Genomic DNA, 13,523 nt, shown 5'->3' on the forward strand with positions numbered 1-13,523 from the left:
ATCTGAAGTTGAATTCAAAGATAATTACTAAGAAACTCTTTATAAAATGCAGTTCATTAGATGACACTTCCAACAGCATCTGATCTTTTCTGTTCAGAGTCTAAAAACATAAAAGTGTTTCTGATGGCTCTTGTCGAGTCTACAAGTAACAAGTAGAAGTAATTAGAAACTCACGGACGTGATTAATGATGCTTCAAAAACAAAGGCAGGTTTACTTTCTACGGCTGTTCAAATATATGTAACCTTGTGCTATACTGAGATAATCGCACTGATTCAGACTTTCAAGAGCATTCAGAGAAGGTGTGATTCAGTACTGCTGCTTTAACCATTTAATGAGGAGAATGAAAACTTTAGTAATATAATCAATTTGGTGGAAAATGCTGTCAAAATACTTATACAGCATTCAGCATGGATTCAATGCTTCGTTTTTATGTGAAAAAGACGTTTTTTAGGGTGACTTGTAAATGTGGATTTTGTCGTGTTCATCATACCCAGCATGTCCTCCGACACTGGGGTACGCAGGATATCACCAGTGAACTCGCAGGCAGTCTTCTTGGCATCAATTCCTGATGTTCCCTCGAACACCTTTACAAACCCACACAAAAGGCAACTGTGACTCACATGACCATTGTTAGCAGTTGTAAATACAGCCCCGGTCGTTTTCATAATCAATCCATTTGTCGATTATTTCATCGATTAATCAATTAGTCAATGTCAATAAATGTTGGAAAATATTGACTGATGATTCACCAAAAGTGAAATGATGATGTTCTCACAATTTCTGTCCCCAAACTAAAAATAATTGATTGAATCAATGAAGTCATTATTAAAACAGTTGACGATTAATTGATTATTAGCCACAGTTGCTAGTGATGAGCCAATACGATAATTGATAATGGTCATAATCACTGGATCAGATATTGCATAATTATGCTAACACTCATTAGGCCTTTGAAATGGCTCAAAATGGCTGTAGATGGTAAGTGTTTGCACAGCGTCTAAAATGACACACTGAACGTCCACTGAGCACTGGCTACATTCACATAGGTTGAATTCCTGGGTTTCATCACAAACTCTTGCATTAGAGGTGAAACAAAATATATGCTGTATATATAGTACCCAATTAAATAGTCCAACAGTAGTCTACAGGGAATGAATTAACCTATCACTACAATCTTCCTTCATGTCATGTGTGGATGAATGTTTGTTGAAATATTCATTATTATTATTATCATTAATAACAATCATCATCATAATAATAATAATAATAAAGATTTAAAACACACTGACCTGTTAGTTTTCAGTTATAGTGAATAAACTTACACTTGAGCTAATAATAGGATGGGGCACAATTGAATTATTTAATGATTGTGGAGAAGAGCGTACTCACTATATTGTCTTATAATTCATTTTAAAAAAGGCACAGCCGTTCATGCTAAGCACCGCAGTCTTGAGCACAAACTGTGGGGACTATGTTGAGCTGTGCATTAGCACATAGTTGTTACACAAGGGAGTAGTAACAGCAACAAAGGCACTCATACGAAATCTTTCTTACCTGGACAACTGCCTTGCTGCCAATCACCTCCAGGACCTGCCCGCTCCTCTTGGTGCCATCTGGCAGAGTCAGGTGAACAATTTCTGCATATCTGGGGAACTAGTTCACAGATATTCAACAGTTTCACTGCAGTGTCACAAAAATCAAATGTATATCTCCAGTACAACAAGCATCTGCAAATACTAGACGTTAAAAGTTGACTGAAAACATGTCCATAATGTTAAGCGATAACAAAATTCACTGGGTTGTAAATTAGGGGGAAAAAAGAAAAAACTGATAGGATCTGTGACCTCTGTAAAGACACTTGCTCCACCATTGTCCAGTGACCAGAACATGAGTGAGCTGATGGATTCCATTATACACTAATCACTGTATGTCAGCTGTGAGGTGTTATTTTACTCCAGAAGAAAGGAAAAAAAATGCACAAAAGATGAGCATAATGTTGTAGCTAAAGCTGAATTTTGATGAGTCATGTTGTGGGCAATTGATTTATTTGTTTGTGGGGAGCAGAATATTTCTTTTTTTTAATTAAAAAGACCGCAGATTGGATTAAATGAATCAGGTTGTTCTCCAGGAATGTCTCAGAGACATTAAGTCCTGGATGACCTGTAACTTTCTACTTTTAAACTCAGAAAAACTCAAAAACTGAGGTCATTATACTCGGCCCTAAACACCCGAGAGAAAAACTTTACGACCACATTGTCACTTCAGATGACTACATTATAGTTCTATAAACAAGTCATCACTGACTCTGACACTGAACTGTCCTGTCTAAGCTTATAACTTGATACAATTATTGTATTTCTGCTCCTGGTTCCTCCTTTCTTCTGTCTACCTCACCTCCTCCTTGTCCTTTCTCTCCCCCACCTCTCCTCTGTCCCCCATTTTTCCTTTCACCCCAACCGGTTGAGGCATATGCTGCACATCTTTGAGTCTGGTTCTGTCAGAGATTTCTTCTTCTGCTAAAAGGGAGTGTCAGAATGATATTCTTACTCCTAAAGGCAGGGCAAAGGTGTGGTTTACCCTTTTAATCAAAATACAATTTTTGAGTTAAGCAAAACAATGACAGACTGAGTGATCTTCAAGTCTTACATACTTGTTAAATGTCCATTGTTCTTGGCACAAGTAGGCAAAATTGCACAGACTGATGCTTTTTGGCCTAAATGCTCCAATATATATATATATATATAATTTAATAATTTATATAATAAGTTTTTATATATATATATATATATTTATTTGAGGGCTATGTTTTTACAAAGGGAAATTGTTTGGTTGCACTGTACAGATAGTAAAAAAAATAATTGTTAAAGCTCCCATAGAGTGGTCCTATTGCACATATATGTGAGTTATGGCAGTCTACTTACATACATTCACTTGTTTTTATGGTCAAAAATCTCCTAGTTGAGCAAACGAGCAGATGGAACGGTGGATGCACTGCTACTCATTATCAAAACAGCGGTTTAACAATGTTAAAAAATGGCTTTGTCACGACTCCCCGCCGCAGTCCCTTTTACGCCTTTGACCCGGAGTCGGACCAAGCGTCAGAAAGTGAAACACCTCCACAACAGACATTCTTCTTCTGCGATTCAATGTACGCAACTGGATGTGCCTGGACTAGTGCCCGGAGCATGAGGATCTGCTGTTCAGAAGTGATCCTTACGTATTGATTCTAGGCTTTTTCAGAGCCCAGTGTTCTCAGCAGTGGCTGAACTGTTTGTTTTGAAACATTAGGGCTTTATATACGAGGTAATGGCACAGATACACACCCAAAAAATAGCGTTAATTGGAACATCCGGTCTACGGGAGCTTTAAAATGGAATGTAAAAAAAATTGGCATATTGCTCACTCCTGCAGTCATACGAGGAATGTGATGGGAAAGATCACTTTGTGTTCCATGTCAACGCACAACTCCATGTGTTAATGGGGTAAAACCATTATATTTTTGTGATACTATGTGGAAAATGTGGCATTCATTGCACTTACCTTCACATTATCCAGGATCACCAGGGGTCCATTTACACCAGACACGGTAGAGTAAGCTGAAAGACAAGAATGGATACATTTGAGGACTGAATTAATCGTCAACTATCCTGACAAACGATAAATTGGTTTGAGTGTTTTCTCTTTATAAATAAAACAAACTCTCATTTTTCAGTTCTGTGAAAATGTTCTGAATTCTTTCCCTCATATAACAAAGAAATCACTATAACGACATTTGAGAACATCATTTAAAGCCAAGGGGCCAATATTTTTCTTATCATAATCTTCATCAGGCCATTTTTCTTCTTATCCAAACTATTCAATATTGTACTAATATTAAAGCAAACATGACAAAAAGAACCAGCTTGAATTCATCTACCAGGCTGGATATCAATGCTGGCGGGCCAGTTTTGGCCATCAAAACGGAAAAGAAACAAAAGATGAATCAACTTTCATTTAAATGAATCATTATCTGCAGCTCTTGTATATTTAGTGGTTCATTTCTTTATCTCATGGAGGCCACAGGACAGTCAAACAAGGCAGACAATACTGACAATATTGGCTTGTCCTTGTGTGGCTGAATGCCACCAATCAACATGAAAGCATGGAGACTTCCTTCCTATGGTTAATAATCACACGCTGACCTTTCGTGGTGAGACTTAAACAGCTTTCATCCACTTCCAGACCCAAATGTCAAAGGCAAAGGCAAATGTCAGGACAAAATGCATGAAATTTACTTGTCCACAAATGGTTAAGTATTATTACGCACGCACGCACGCACACAGTTAGTCCTGAGCCTTGTAATAACAGAGCACTAAATGAATGGTCATCACCAAAAGAAGGTTAGTGGGTATAGCCTGTGGCCTTCCCCAGTATTAAATGATAATAACTACATTAGGATGTACTGAAAGGACATACTCATGTTCAATGAAAACTGCACATCAAATATTGAAGCAATGTCGCACACGCCTGCCATTTCCCTGAACTTCAGCTGCTGTGTATTCCTTTAATTATCACTAAAATGTAACGGGTATTCAAGTCTTTATTTGTGCGCAAAGGAAACATTCCAGTGGTTTTACACATTCAGTGCAGTGAATCCTGTGTCCTTACAACTCGCATCACCCGTAGCCATTTGACAATTGATGTGATTGGTGCTGTGCATTGGTACTTTTAATGAGTTTTTTTTTGAAGTCCAGGGTCTCTCAGGTTTCAGTTCTGTGATCAAAATCAACTTGCAGAGACATGAAAGTCGCTTCCTCTAGCCGATACATTATATTGAAACAAGTGTCTGTGCTGGGTCTTGTTAAGAGTTACTTTATTTGTGGGTTTCAATCATGCTGTAATCACAGTGATGTGTAAATTCTGCCAGGTGAAGGTTTGAGGAAACAGTTTTTCCATTAAGCTGCAAAAGGATGTTGTATTCGGACTGATGTTTAGAATTGCATTTAATTTGACAGTAATAAACCAGCTACTGGCTACTTGTAAATAAGACATAGATAGAAAGTACAGGGTTTTTGAATAAATATACATTACAAATCAAAGAAACAAAAGACAGAATGAAGAAAGCCAGGGTGACTAAGGACAGAAAAAAGCGACCATAAAGTGAACAAAGAGATGGGATAATGACATCATCACTTTCCCAAGTAGTGCATTGGTTGTCGTTTTGATATTTTCAACAGTTCAACAGTTTTCGATTAAAAAAAAGAAACGCAGTTTCCGTGACAGAATTGTTGTATATAAATAAATGCAATCACTGACAAAACATTTATGATGTATAACATAACATAAGGCTGGGAGATATGGGTTATAAAGAATATCTGGATATTTGTAGGCTATACATATATAAAGATGCACACAGGTTGTTTCTCTGGACTCATGAAAAGTTTTCTAATCAATATACAGTATATTCTTTAATGTATAATATTAAGTGCATTTCACTCATTTATAAAAAAACAAAAAACAAAACAAAACAAAAAAACCTTTAAAACCAGGAAAAGTCATCACAGATACTTTATCACAATATCATGATCACTAAAATATAAGACCAGATCTTCGCAGGATATAATATATTGCCCAGCCCTAATAATATGAATAGTCACAGTAACTGATCAAGCGTTTTTAATCAAATATTCATGCCCATCCCTACAGACTGTGCTGTACACATGCTGCACCAGGAAACAGCTCAAGGATTCTCGCACATACTGAAAACAAGGAAGGAACAGTTTTCAGCCACTGTCTGTGTCAAGCTTGTGTCTGGCACATTCGAACCCGACTATGTGTCAGTACTTCATACAATATCCACACAAGTGGATTACAAACTCAGAAGACTTTTCAGCCTTTTTAGTTGCATACATGTGCAGTATAATCGCACTAATTGGAAAAGGAACTATTTTCCTATAAATGCAGAACTCTTTCAAGTTTGCGAGGATTCTGCCGACACCGCCCAACATCAGCACATTTGCAGACTTGTGGGTAAATGCAGAAAGATGGGACTGAAGTGGGTGGGAACTGGAGACGGCAGCATTGTTTCCACTCCGTTTTCCATCACTGTCTGCTGTTACCCTTTATCTGTGAACTGTCAGTCCCATGGCCGATATCAAAGACACGAGGAAATTAGAGCAGACTGGTACAAATGTACAGCTCTAAAGCTTACCGGGGGGTATTCTCTATGCTACTAATTAGGCTGGGGGCCAACAAAGTACCCTGTCAATGTGCTACAGTTGCGCAGCCATTATATTATGCTATGTATGTGTGGGAGGCACCTTACAATACATGTCCTACATATAACATGAACCCTAACTAGTTTATAAACCTGTAATGAAAATAAGGGCATGGTTTCAAAACAGGAATGGTAACAAAAGCTTTCATTAAAATTCCATCAAATTTTCAAAACATCATGTTTTCTTGTGGCCGAGCCTTTTTCCCCCTTCAAATGGCAAATTATCCGTGTTTTCCATGTTTATAAAAGGACTTAATAGCTACACTTAGCCTACAAATTGCTCACAGATCTCAAAGAGATACATATGGCTATTTCCTGAAGGGTGATAATAATGCCGCAAGGAGAAAATTGGGCTACATAATTATACAGTAACCTCTTAGAAATCCATAAGTCAGTGCATCCTTAGGTAGTGCATCAGTAATGGTGAAAGGGAGGGGGAAATGTTATTTTAAGAAATATAAAAGGTACTTTTGACTTCCTTCATTCACTGTCACCATCAAGCTTCATCTATCGACCACAACATCAGACACATACATACATCTCATCAGCATACAAATCATCTTCGGTAAAATTTTTGTTGTTCAAAGATATTAATGGAAGTAAGAAATTCATTTAAAACATAACTGCCAATGGGGACATGAGGATAAAAGATTTTAGTCACACACGAAATTTGACTAATAAAAATCCAAAAATATTCAACAATTTATCTCACCAGTAAATAGATTGTTCCGACTAGAACCTGAAGTTTGTTTTGCTTTCAAAACTGGGCCAACTCTCTACATCAAAGTCCATAGAGAAAATTATTTTTACATCACAACACACAGGAGTTGCTGATCAATACTGGCTCCATTTGCAAGTTCAAATGTGTTATTTTTTGACTATGGTGCTCAACTTCCTGTGCATTTACCCAAGAAGCAGGAATTTAACAAACCAGGAAGCAGTAGACCAGCAGCTTCCGTCTCACCAGAAGCTAAAACAAACAATTTTCTCTATGGGTACGGAAGAGTGATCTGTTACAAAGTGAACAGTGAACATTAAGTGATTGTACACTTTTGTAGATGTAGATTTGACCAGCTGTATTAGTGTAGTGAAAATGAGTCCCCCTGCATTTTGATTGTGTCATGAGTGATATAATGTCCATCATTTACTTGCAATGTACCACACTAAGAACATATTTTCAAATTTAAATAATTTATTAACAATATGAATGTAACAATTACCAGTCAATCTAAACTAAGTAAGTAAAAAGAAGAGAAGTCATAGAGAGACATGTAGCTCTGTGTTGTTCTAAAAGTCCAGCAATCTGTTGTTAAGGTCACTAAATCTGACATCTGACCTCCAATAACATGATCATACATGGAAGGAAACACTTTGTATTAAGATTTGACCTGCTTAGCATTTGGTAGCATGGTTGCAGTATGTGAATTAAATGTTTAAATCTAGGGTTTTCCACCACTGAGTAAGATCACGTCTGATGCTACAAACACGTCTATAGCTCTAGTTATCACTTCAGCACCAGGTGAATTTTGAGAAAGATTTGCTCCAGATGATGACAGAAGATTTATCTGTGTTAACCGAGGTGTCATAGTTACGGTTACGTACTTATGATGAATGTGGATATGTCCTATGCTTTGCTACACGCTCAACAACACAAACTCACGGTGAATGCAAAATATTTCCACACCTGAGAAGCAAGATGTTTGAGTTTGGTTGATGTGTCGCCCCGATCATCAGTTGCTATGGTTACTAGTTGGCAGCTGCTTTGGGTTAGAGCAGTAGTCTCAGACACGCAGCCCCCCACTTGAAATCAAAGTTTCATTTAAGTGTGGCCCGGAGTGACGATATGGAAGAGGGAGAGAAATAAAGCTGCAGACTGTAGCAGCTGCTGATTCAAAACAGCAGTTATACACACACACACACACACACATATCACAAAGTCTTAGCTGTTGTCAAGTTACTATAGCAGCCTTTATGTGATTCTGTTTTCGCTTAAACATGCGTCCGCGCATCCTCAGCGGCTGCGCTGGCCCGCCACACCAGTAGAGCTACATTCTCTCCACCCGCAGGTGCCAGGGAGAAGAGGTCAGTCAACTGCAACTAGGATATAACCGTGGTGTTCAACAGAGTCAATGGACCGTTAGTGGGAAGTTCGAGGATAAGACTCAAGGCCACATTATACTTCTCCGACTGCGTATGCGTTATCCGTCTGCGTCACCATGGAGACGCCTCGAGCCTTTATACTTCTGCGTCGTGGTGACGGACACGCGCTGCAATTTCCTGCCCGATCATTAGGGGTCGATGCGCAAGGTTGTTCTGCTTCAGGTTACAGTGAGCAATGGCGTCCAAGAAAGAAAGAGAGAGAAAGACTGTTGTTGTTGAAACAGTGGCCGTTTCTCACTTTTCTGTGTGACGGAACGCAGTTTTAAGATAATTTGAGGCAAGAAATTGGCCATTTAGAGTCTAAACACATGCTGTGTGTGTTAAGATATGACGTATTTATAGTTTGGCAGCGGCGATATCGGCGGGGATCAGCTCCGCGTCTGTGGACACTCGGTGCCAACTGTGAGCCGGCACAGAGCAGCTTAGCTCGGCCTGTCCTGAGGACCAATCGCAGCTCTTGCCGTCTCCGTTGTCCCTTGACGGAGTGACGGACACTTAAAAAATATTTTGTGCAGTCGGAGACGACGCAGAGGCTCTGCGTAACCTACGCAGAGCACTTTACGCAGAAGTATAAATTGGGCTTCACTATTGGACCGCGGTAATGTGACAAAGACAGAAGCCAAGCACAGGACGCCCTAAAGATGACCTATATTTTCCTCCCGTTTCCCCCGATAACCACCCAAACGATGTTGTGATGACGCATGCAAAAACTGCGGCCAGCACGCGCCTGTTCCAACAAGATGCGAGTAAAATGTGGAACAGCACATATTAAATGCTGGAAAGTCTCTTTGCGCATGTGGCCCAGCCTGACCCGGACTCTAACTCATGCAGCCCCCAAGCAAATTGAGTTTGAGGCCCCTGGGTTAGAAGGAGGAGTTAGTGCTACAATGGCTACAACCACAACACTTCCCTGCACATCTGCAGGACGTCACACTGGGGGCATGGTTAAATCCTTGATTAAACCTATGCTTTCGGAGGTCGAGATTGTGATGCTGTTTCAATCAATATTTGATTTATAAATGAGATTGTGACATGCTTAGTATATTGTCTACTGTCTTATCGTCCACATGAGGGGGGCCTTAAGCCAATCCAGCTGATAGAGTGAAGAGTGAGGCGAGTACACCCTGGACAGGTCACCAACGGACAGACGTTACATTCACACCTATGGTCAGTTTAGAGTGTCCAATTAACTACATGTTTTTGGACTGTGGGAGAGAACGCATACACAAATGGGGAGAAAATGCCAATTGCACACAGAGTACTTCAGTTGAACCAGGATCCAAACTGGAGACCTTTTTGCTGTAAGGAAACAATGTGAAATTTTCCTATTGTCCTAAGCTATTCCTCAAACAACTTTCTCCGCCATCTGGTGACACTAATCTAAAGTGGGAATGTGAAAAATGTATGACTGAGTAGTTACAGAGGGATTAAGGACCTCTTCGCACAGAAACCTAAACTATTATTTTTTTTGTCGTTTTGTAAACACAGATTGTTTGAGAAAATGTCTTCATCCACACAAACAATTTATACATGAACATTTAAGGGTGCCATTTTGAGATTTTGCCACTCTGAGATCCGTTTTTAAAAAAAATACAGTTTCAGTGTGGATAAAACACAGATACAATAAAAAAACCCAGACAGGTTTTTGTGTGGACGACCCCTAAAAGGATAACGCAGGCTCTATACTGAAGCCCATTTAAACAAAAAAGGAAAACACACTTGGGCAGGGCAGTGAAAATAAGTAGTTTGCGTTCTCATTTCAGAACATAACAATTGCTCAATGGCCTATATGTTCACAAGGTGTGAAGTAGCAACATTTCCCATTAGGTTTGGAAAACTTTTTCCACCACTCTTTTGCTACTTCAGTTCAAGTGTAGCAGTCCCCTGGCTTGGCATGCAACAGTAGTGTGGGTCACCCCGCAGCCTGTTCAGCTGCCAGAGCTCTTTGTGTACAAAGATGTTAATTGGTCCTAATCCGCCACTCAAAGCTGTTTTGGTAGCCTGACCTCGCACCCTGAAGGACACCTTGGTGTGAAATACTAAAGAGCCCATTCAAGTGACAGAGAAAAGAGGCACAGAGCATTCCAACACAATTCAATTTCCCAGCTGAAAGAGGGGAGAACTGGAGGCGAGGAGGAGGAGACTGGAGGTTGGATGGCGATGCATCGTCGCTTCGACAATAAACCAATGCTACACCAGCAGTGGCTGCTGTGATGTGCAGCCTCACAATCACGCCTCGGCAGCTACTTCAAGGGATTCCCACAGCCCGGCTGGACATGGGAATGCTAATTGCCTCTGTCCTTGCAACCGACTCACCCCGGCCTCCCCTGTCCCCTCACCTCACCACAAACATAGCCAAACACATGCAACAGTGAGTCGATAAAGTTACTTACAATCTTGTATCATTCAGTTGGCTCTTTTACTTACATTTCACCACCATGATGCAAGTGTATCCTTCTGTCAAGCTTGCTGTGTTGTGATGATGCATGCAGAACCCTAACCGTCAGCTTAAGTATTTCCTGATTTTCGGTTTCAGCCAACAATTTTAATTTGCATCCCTACTTTAAGGTGAAAGTTAAGGTCACATAAACTAGGTTCTGATGCCCTAATGAACATGTCTGTGTCATGCTTTAGTCAAAATATCATAAGGATGAAGCACAATAGCAGTTCAATAACTCTGCCAAAATAGCCTTTTTCAAAACGCTCGGTTTTGTGCCTGATCATTTACATGTGAATGAGACCCAGGTTAATACACCTCCACTGCTTCCAAGGGAGTGTCGATCTAACTGTCGCCACTTATCAACTATTGTCATGCAGTGTCGTCACAACCCCCGCTCCATATACCCCATAGTAATGACCGTTTACCCGTTGTTACTGAGTTTCACCGTAATGCATAGAGTGACCACAGTTTTGGCTTCTAGCGATCATAAAAAAATCGAAGAAAAACGATTAATGTGCCGCACGGCGTGTATGTAAATTCCCATGCTAGAAAAAGACCCTGAACGCACCAGTGTAACTGTGGCTCCAACTGGTGTGTGGATCAACAACACGAGGAGAGAACTGGAAACATGACAGAAAGGCAGCCTTTGGTTGAGAAGAAATGTAGGACAACATCTACATCTTTCTGCAGGGCTTTCAAACGCGTGCTCCTCATATCACCGATCCACACACTCCACTCGCTAACTGCAGGCACGTAACTGGTGCGTTCAAGGTGTCCCTCCAGCATAGGAATTTACATACGCGATCAACAACAAAGGGCTTGTGAAGCTTGTGAACATTTTTTTCATAAATAAAATATATCCACTGGACACAAAAATCTTCTGGGGCTGGAAGTTTGTGTAAAACACTGTGCTCCGCTCTTCCTACCTCGCCTGCAGTCTCGATTTCACAGGGACAAGGGGGAGCTACTGTGGAGCTGTGAAGTACTCTGTGAAGTACTCTGCCTGGCAGGGTGCCAACATTCACGGTGAAATGTACGCACTGTCGTCACTAAAGGCCACATTATACTTCTCCGACTGCGTATGCGTTATCCGTCTGCGTCACCACGGAGACGCCTCGAGCATTTATACTTCTGCGTCGTGGTGACGGACACTCGCTGCAATTTCCCGCCCGATCAGTAGGGGTCGCTGCGCAAGGTTGTTGTGCTTCTGGCTACAGTGAGCAATGGCGTCCGAGAAAGAAAGAGAGAGAAAGACTGTTGTTGTTGAAATAGTGGCCGTTTCTCACTTTTCTGTGTGACGGAACGCAGTTTTAAGATAATTTGAGGCGAGAAATTGGCCATTTAGAGACTAAACATGTGCTGTGTGTGTTAAGGTATGACGTATTTATAGTTCGGCAGCGGCGTTATCGGCGGGGATCAGCTCCGCCTCTGTCAGGACGCCCGGAGCGCACTGAGAGCCGGCACAGAGCAGCTTCGCTCAGCCTGTCCTGAGGACCAATCGCAGCTCTTGCCGTCTCCGTAGTCCCTTGACGGAGTGACGGACACTTAAAAAATATTCCGTGCACCCGGAGACGACGCAGAGGCTCTTCGACAGGTTCTGCGTCGACGCAGAGTCTCTACGTAGCCTACGCAGAGCACTTTACGCAGAAGTATAAATTGGGCTTTAGTCGGGAGGTGTAAACGTCGCATGTTCTATCGCCTATACTTACACAAAGTGGAACCACTAAAGGCCACATTATACTTCTCCGACTGCGTATGCGTTATCCGTCTGCGTCACCACGGAGACGCCTCGAGCATTTATACTTCTGCGTCGTGGTGACGGACACTCGCTGCAATTTCCCGCCCGATCAGTAGGGGTCGCTGCGCAAGGTTGTTGTGCTTCTGGCTACAGTGAGCAATGGCGTCCGAGAAAGAAAGAGAGAGAAATACTGTTGTTGTTGAAACAGTGGCCGTTTCTCACTTTTCTGTGTCACGGAACGCAGTTTTAAGATAATTTGAGGCGAGAAATTGGCCATTTAGAGTCTAAACATGTGCTGTGTGTGTTAAGATATGACGTATTTATAGTTCGGCAGCGGCGTTATCGGCGGGGATCAGCTCCGCCTCTGTCAGGACGCCCGGAGCGCACTGAGAGCCGGCACAGAGCAGCTTAGCTCGGCCTGTCCTGAGGACCAATCGCAGCTCTTGCCGTCTCCGTAGTCCCTTGACGGAGTGACGGACACTTAAAAAATATTCCGTGCACCCGGAGACGACGCAGAGGCTCTTCGACAGGTTCTGCGTCGACGCAGAGGACTCTGCGTAGCTACGCAGAGCACTTTACGCAGGAGTATAAATTGGGCTTTAAACATGACTGAGTCTTGTTTTTTCACATTTTGGGGACTGGTATAGCCCCCTGAGTCCCAAATATCAGTACTAAAAGATCAAAAAGTTGATTTTTCACAATAGGGGACCTTTAACATTGGTGTGTTACTGCCAAGAAAATCCTACAGCATAAACTATCTAAGGTCTTTCTCTTAGCAGACATCTTAACAGGACACAGTATAAATTATCAAATACATGATGGCCAAGTTCCATTTAGCTTCCTCAGTCTCAGGTAAGGCTGGGCAATATATGGATATGATATCTATTTGTTGACATGGGACAATATCTGGTCTGATATGGTCACATGA

The 13,523-nt window shown here is 41.3% G+C and overlaps 1 protein-coding gene across 1 annotated transcript in view; it reads right to left on the reverse strand.

The window, feature by feature from the left end:
* Positions 1-13,523, reverse strand: part of atp6v1ba (ATPase, H+ transporting, lysosomal, V1 subunit B, member a) — a 50,963-nt gene that overhangs the window by 19,163 nt on the left and 18,277 nt on the right. The window contains exons 2-4 of the mRNA XM_083898135.1: positions 3,542-3,597; positions 1,556-1,654; positions 492-585 (exon numbers count right to left, since the gene is read on the reverse strand). Coding sequence (XP_083754261.1) covers positions 492-585; positions 1,556-1,654; positions 3,542-3,597 — 249 coding nt within the window. The remainder of the gene's footprint in view (positions 1-491; positions 586-1,555; positions 1,655-3,541; positions 3,598-13,523) is intronic.

This window comes from Microchirus variegatus, assembly GCF_963457635.1.
Source record: "Microchirus variegatus genome assembly, chromosome: 11".
In the NCBI taxonomy this organism is placed as follows: Eukaryota; Metazoa; Chordata; class Actinopteri; order Pleuronectiformes; family Soleidae; genus Microchirus; species Microchirus variegatus.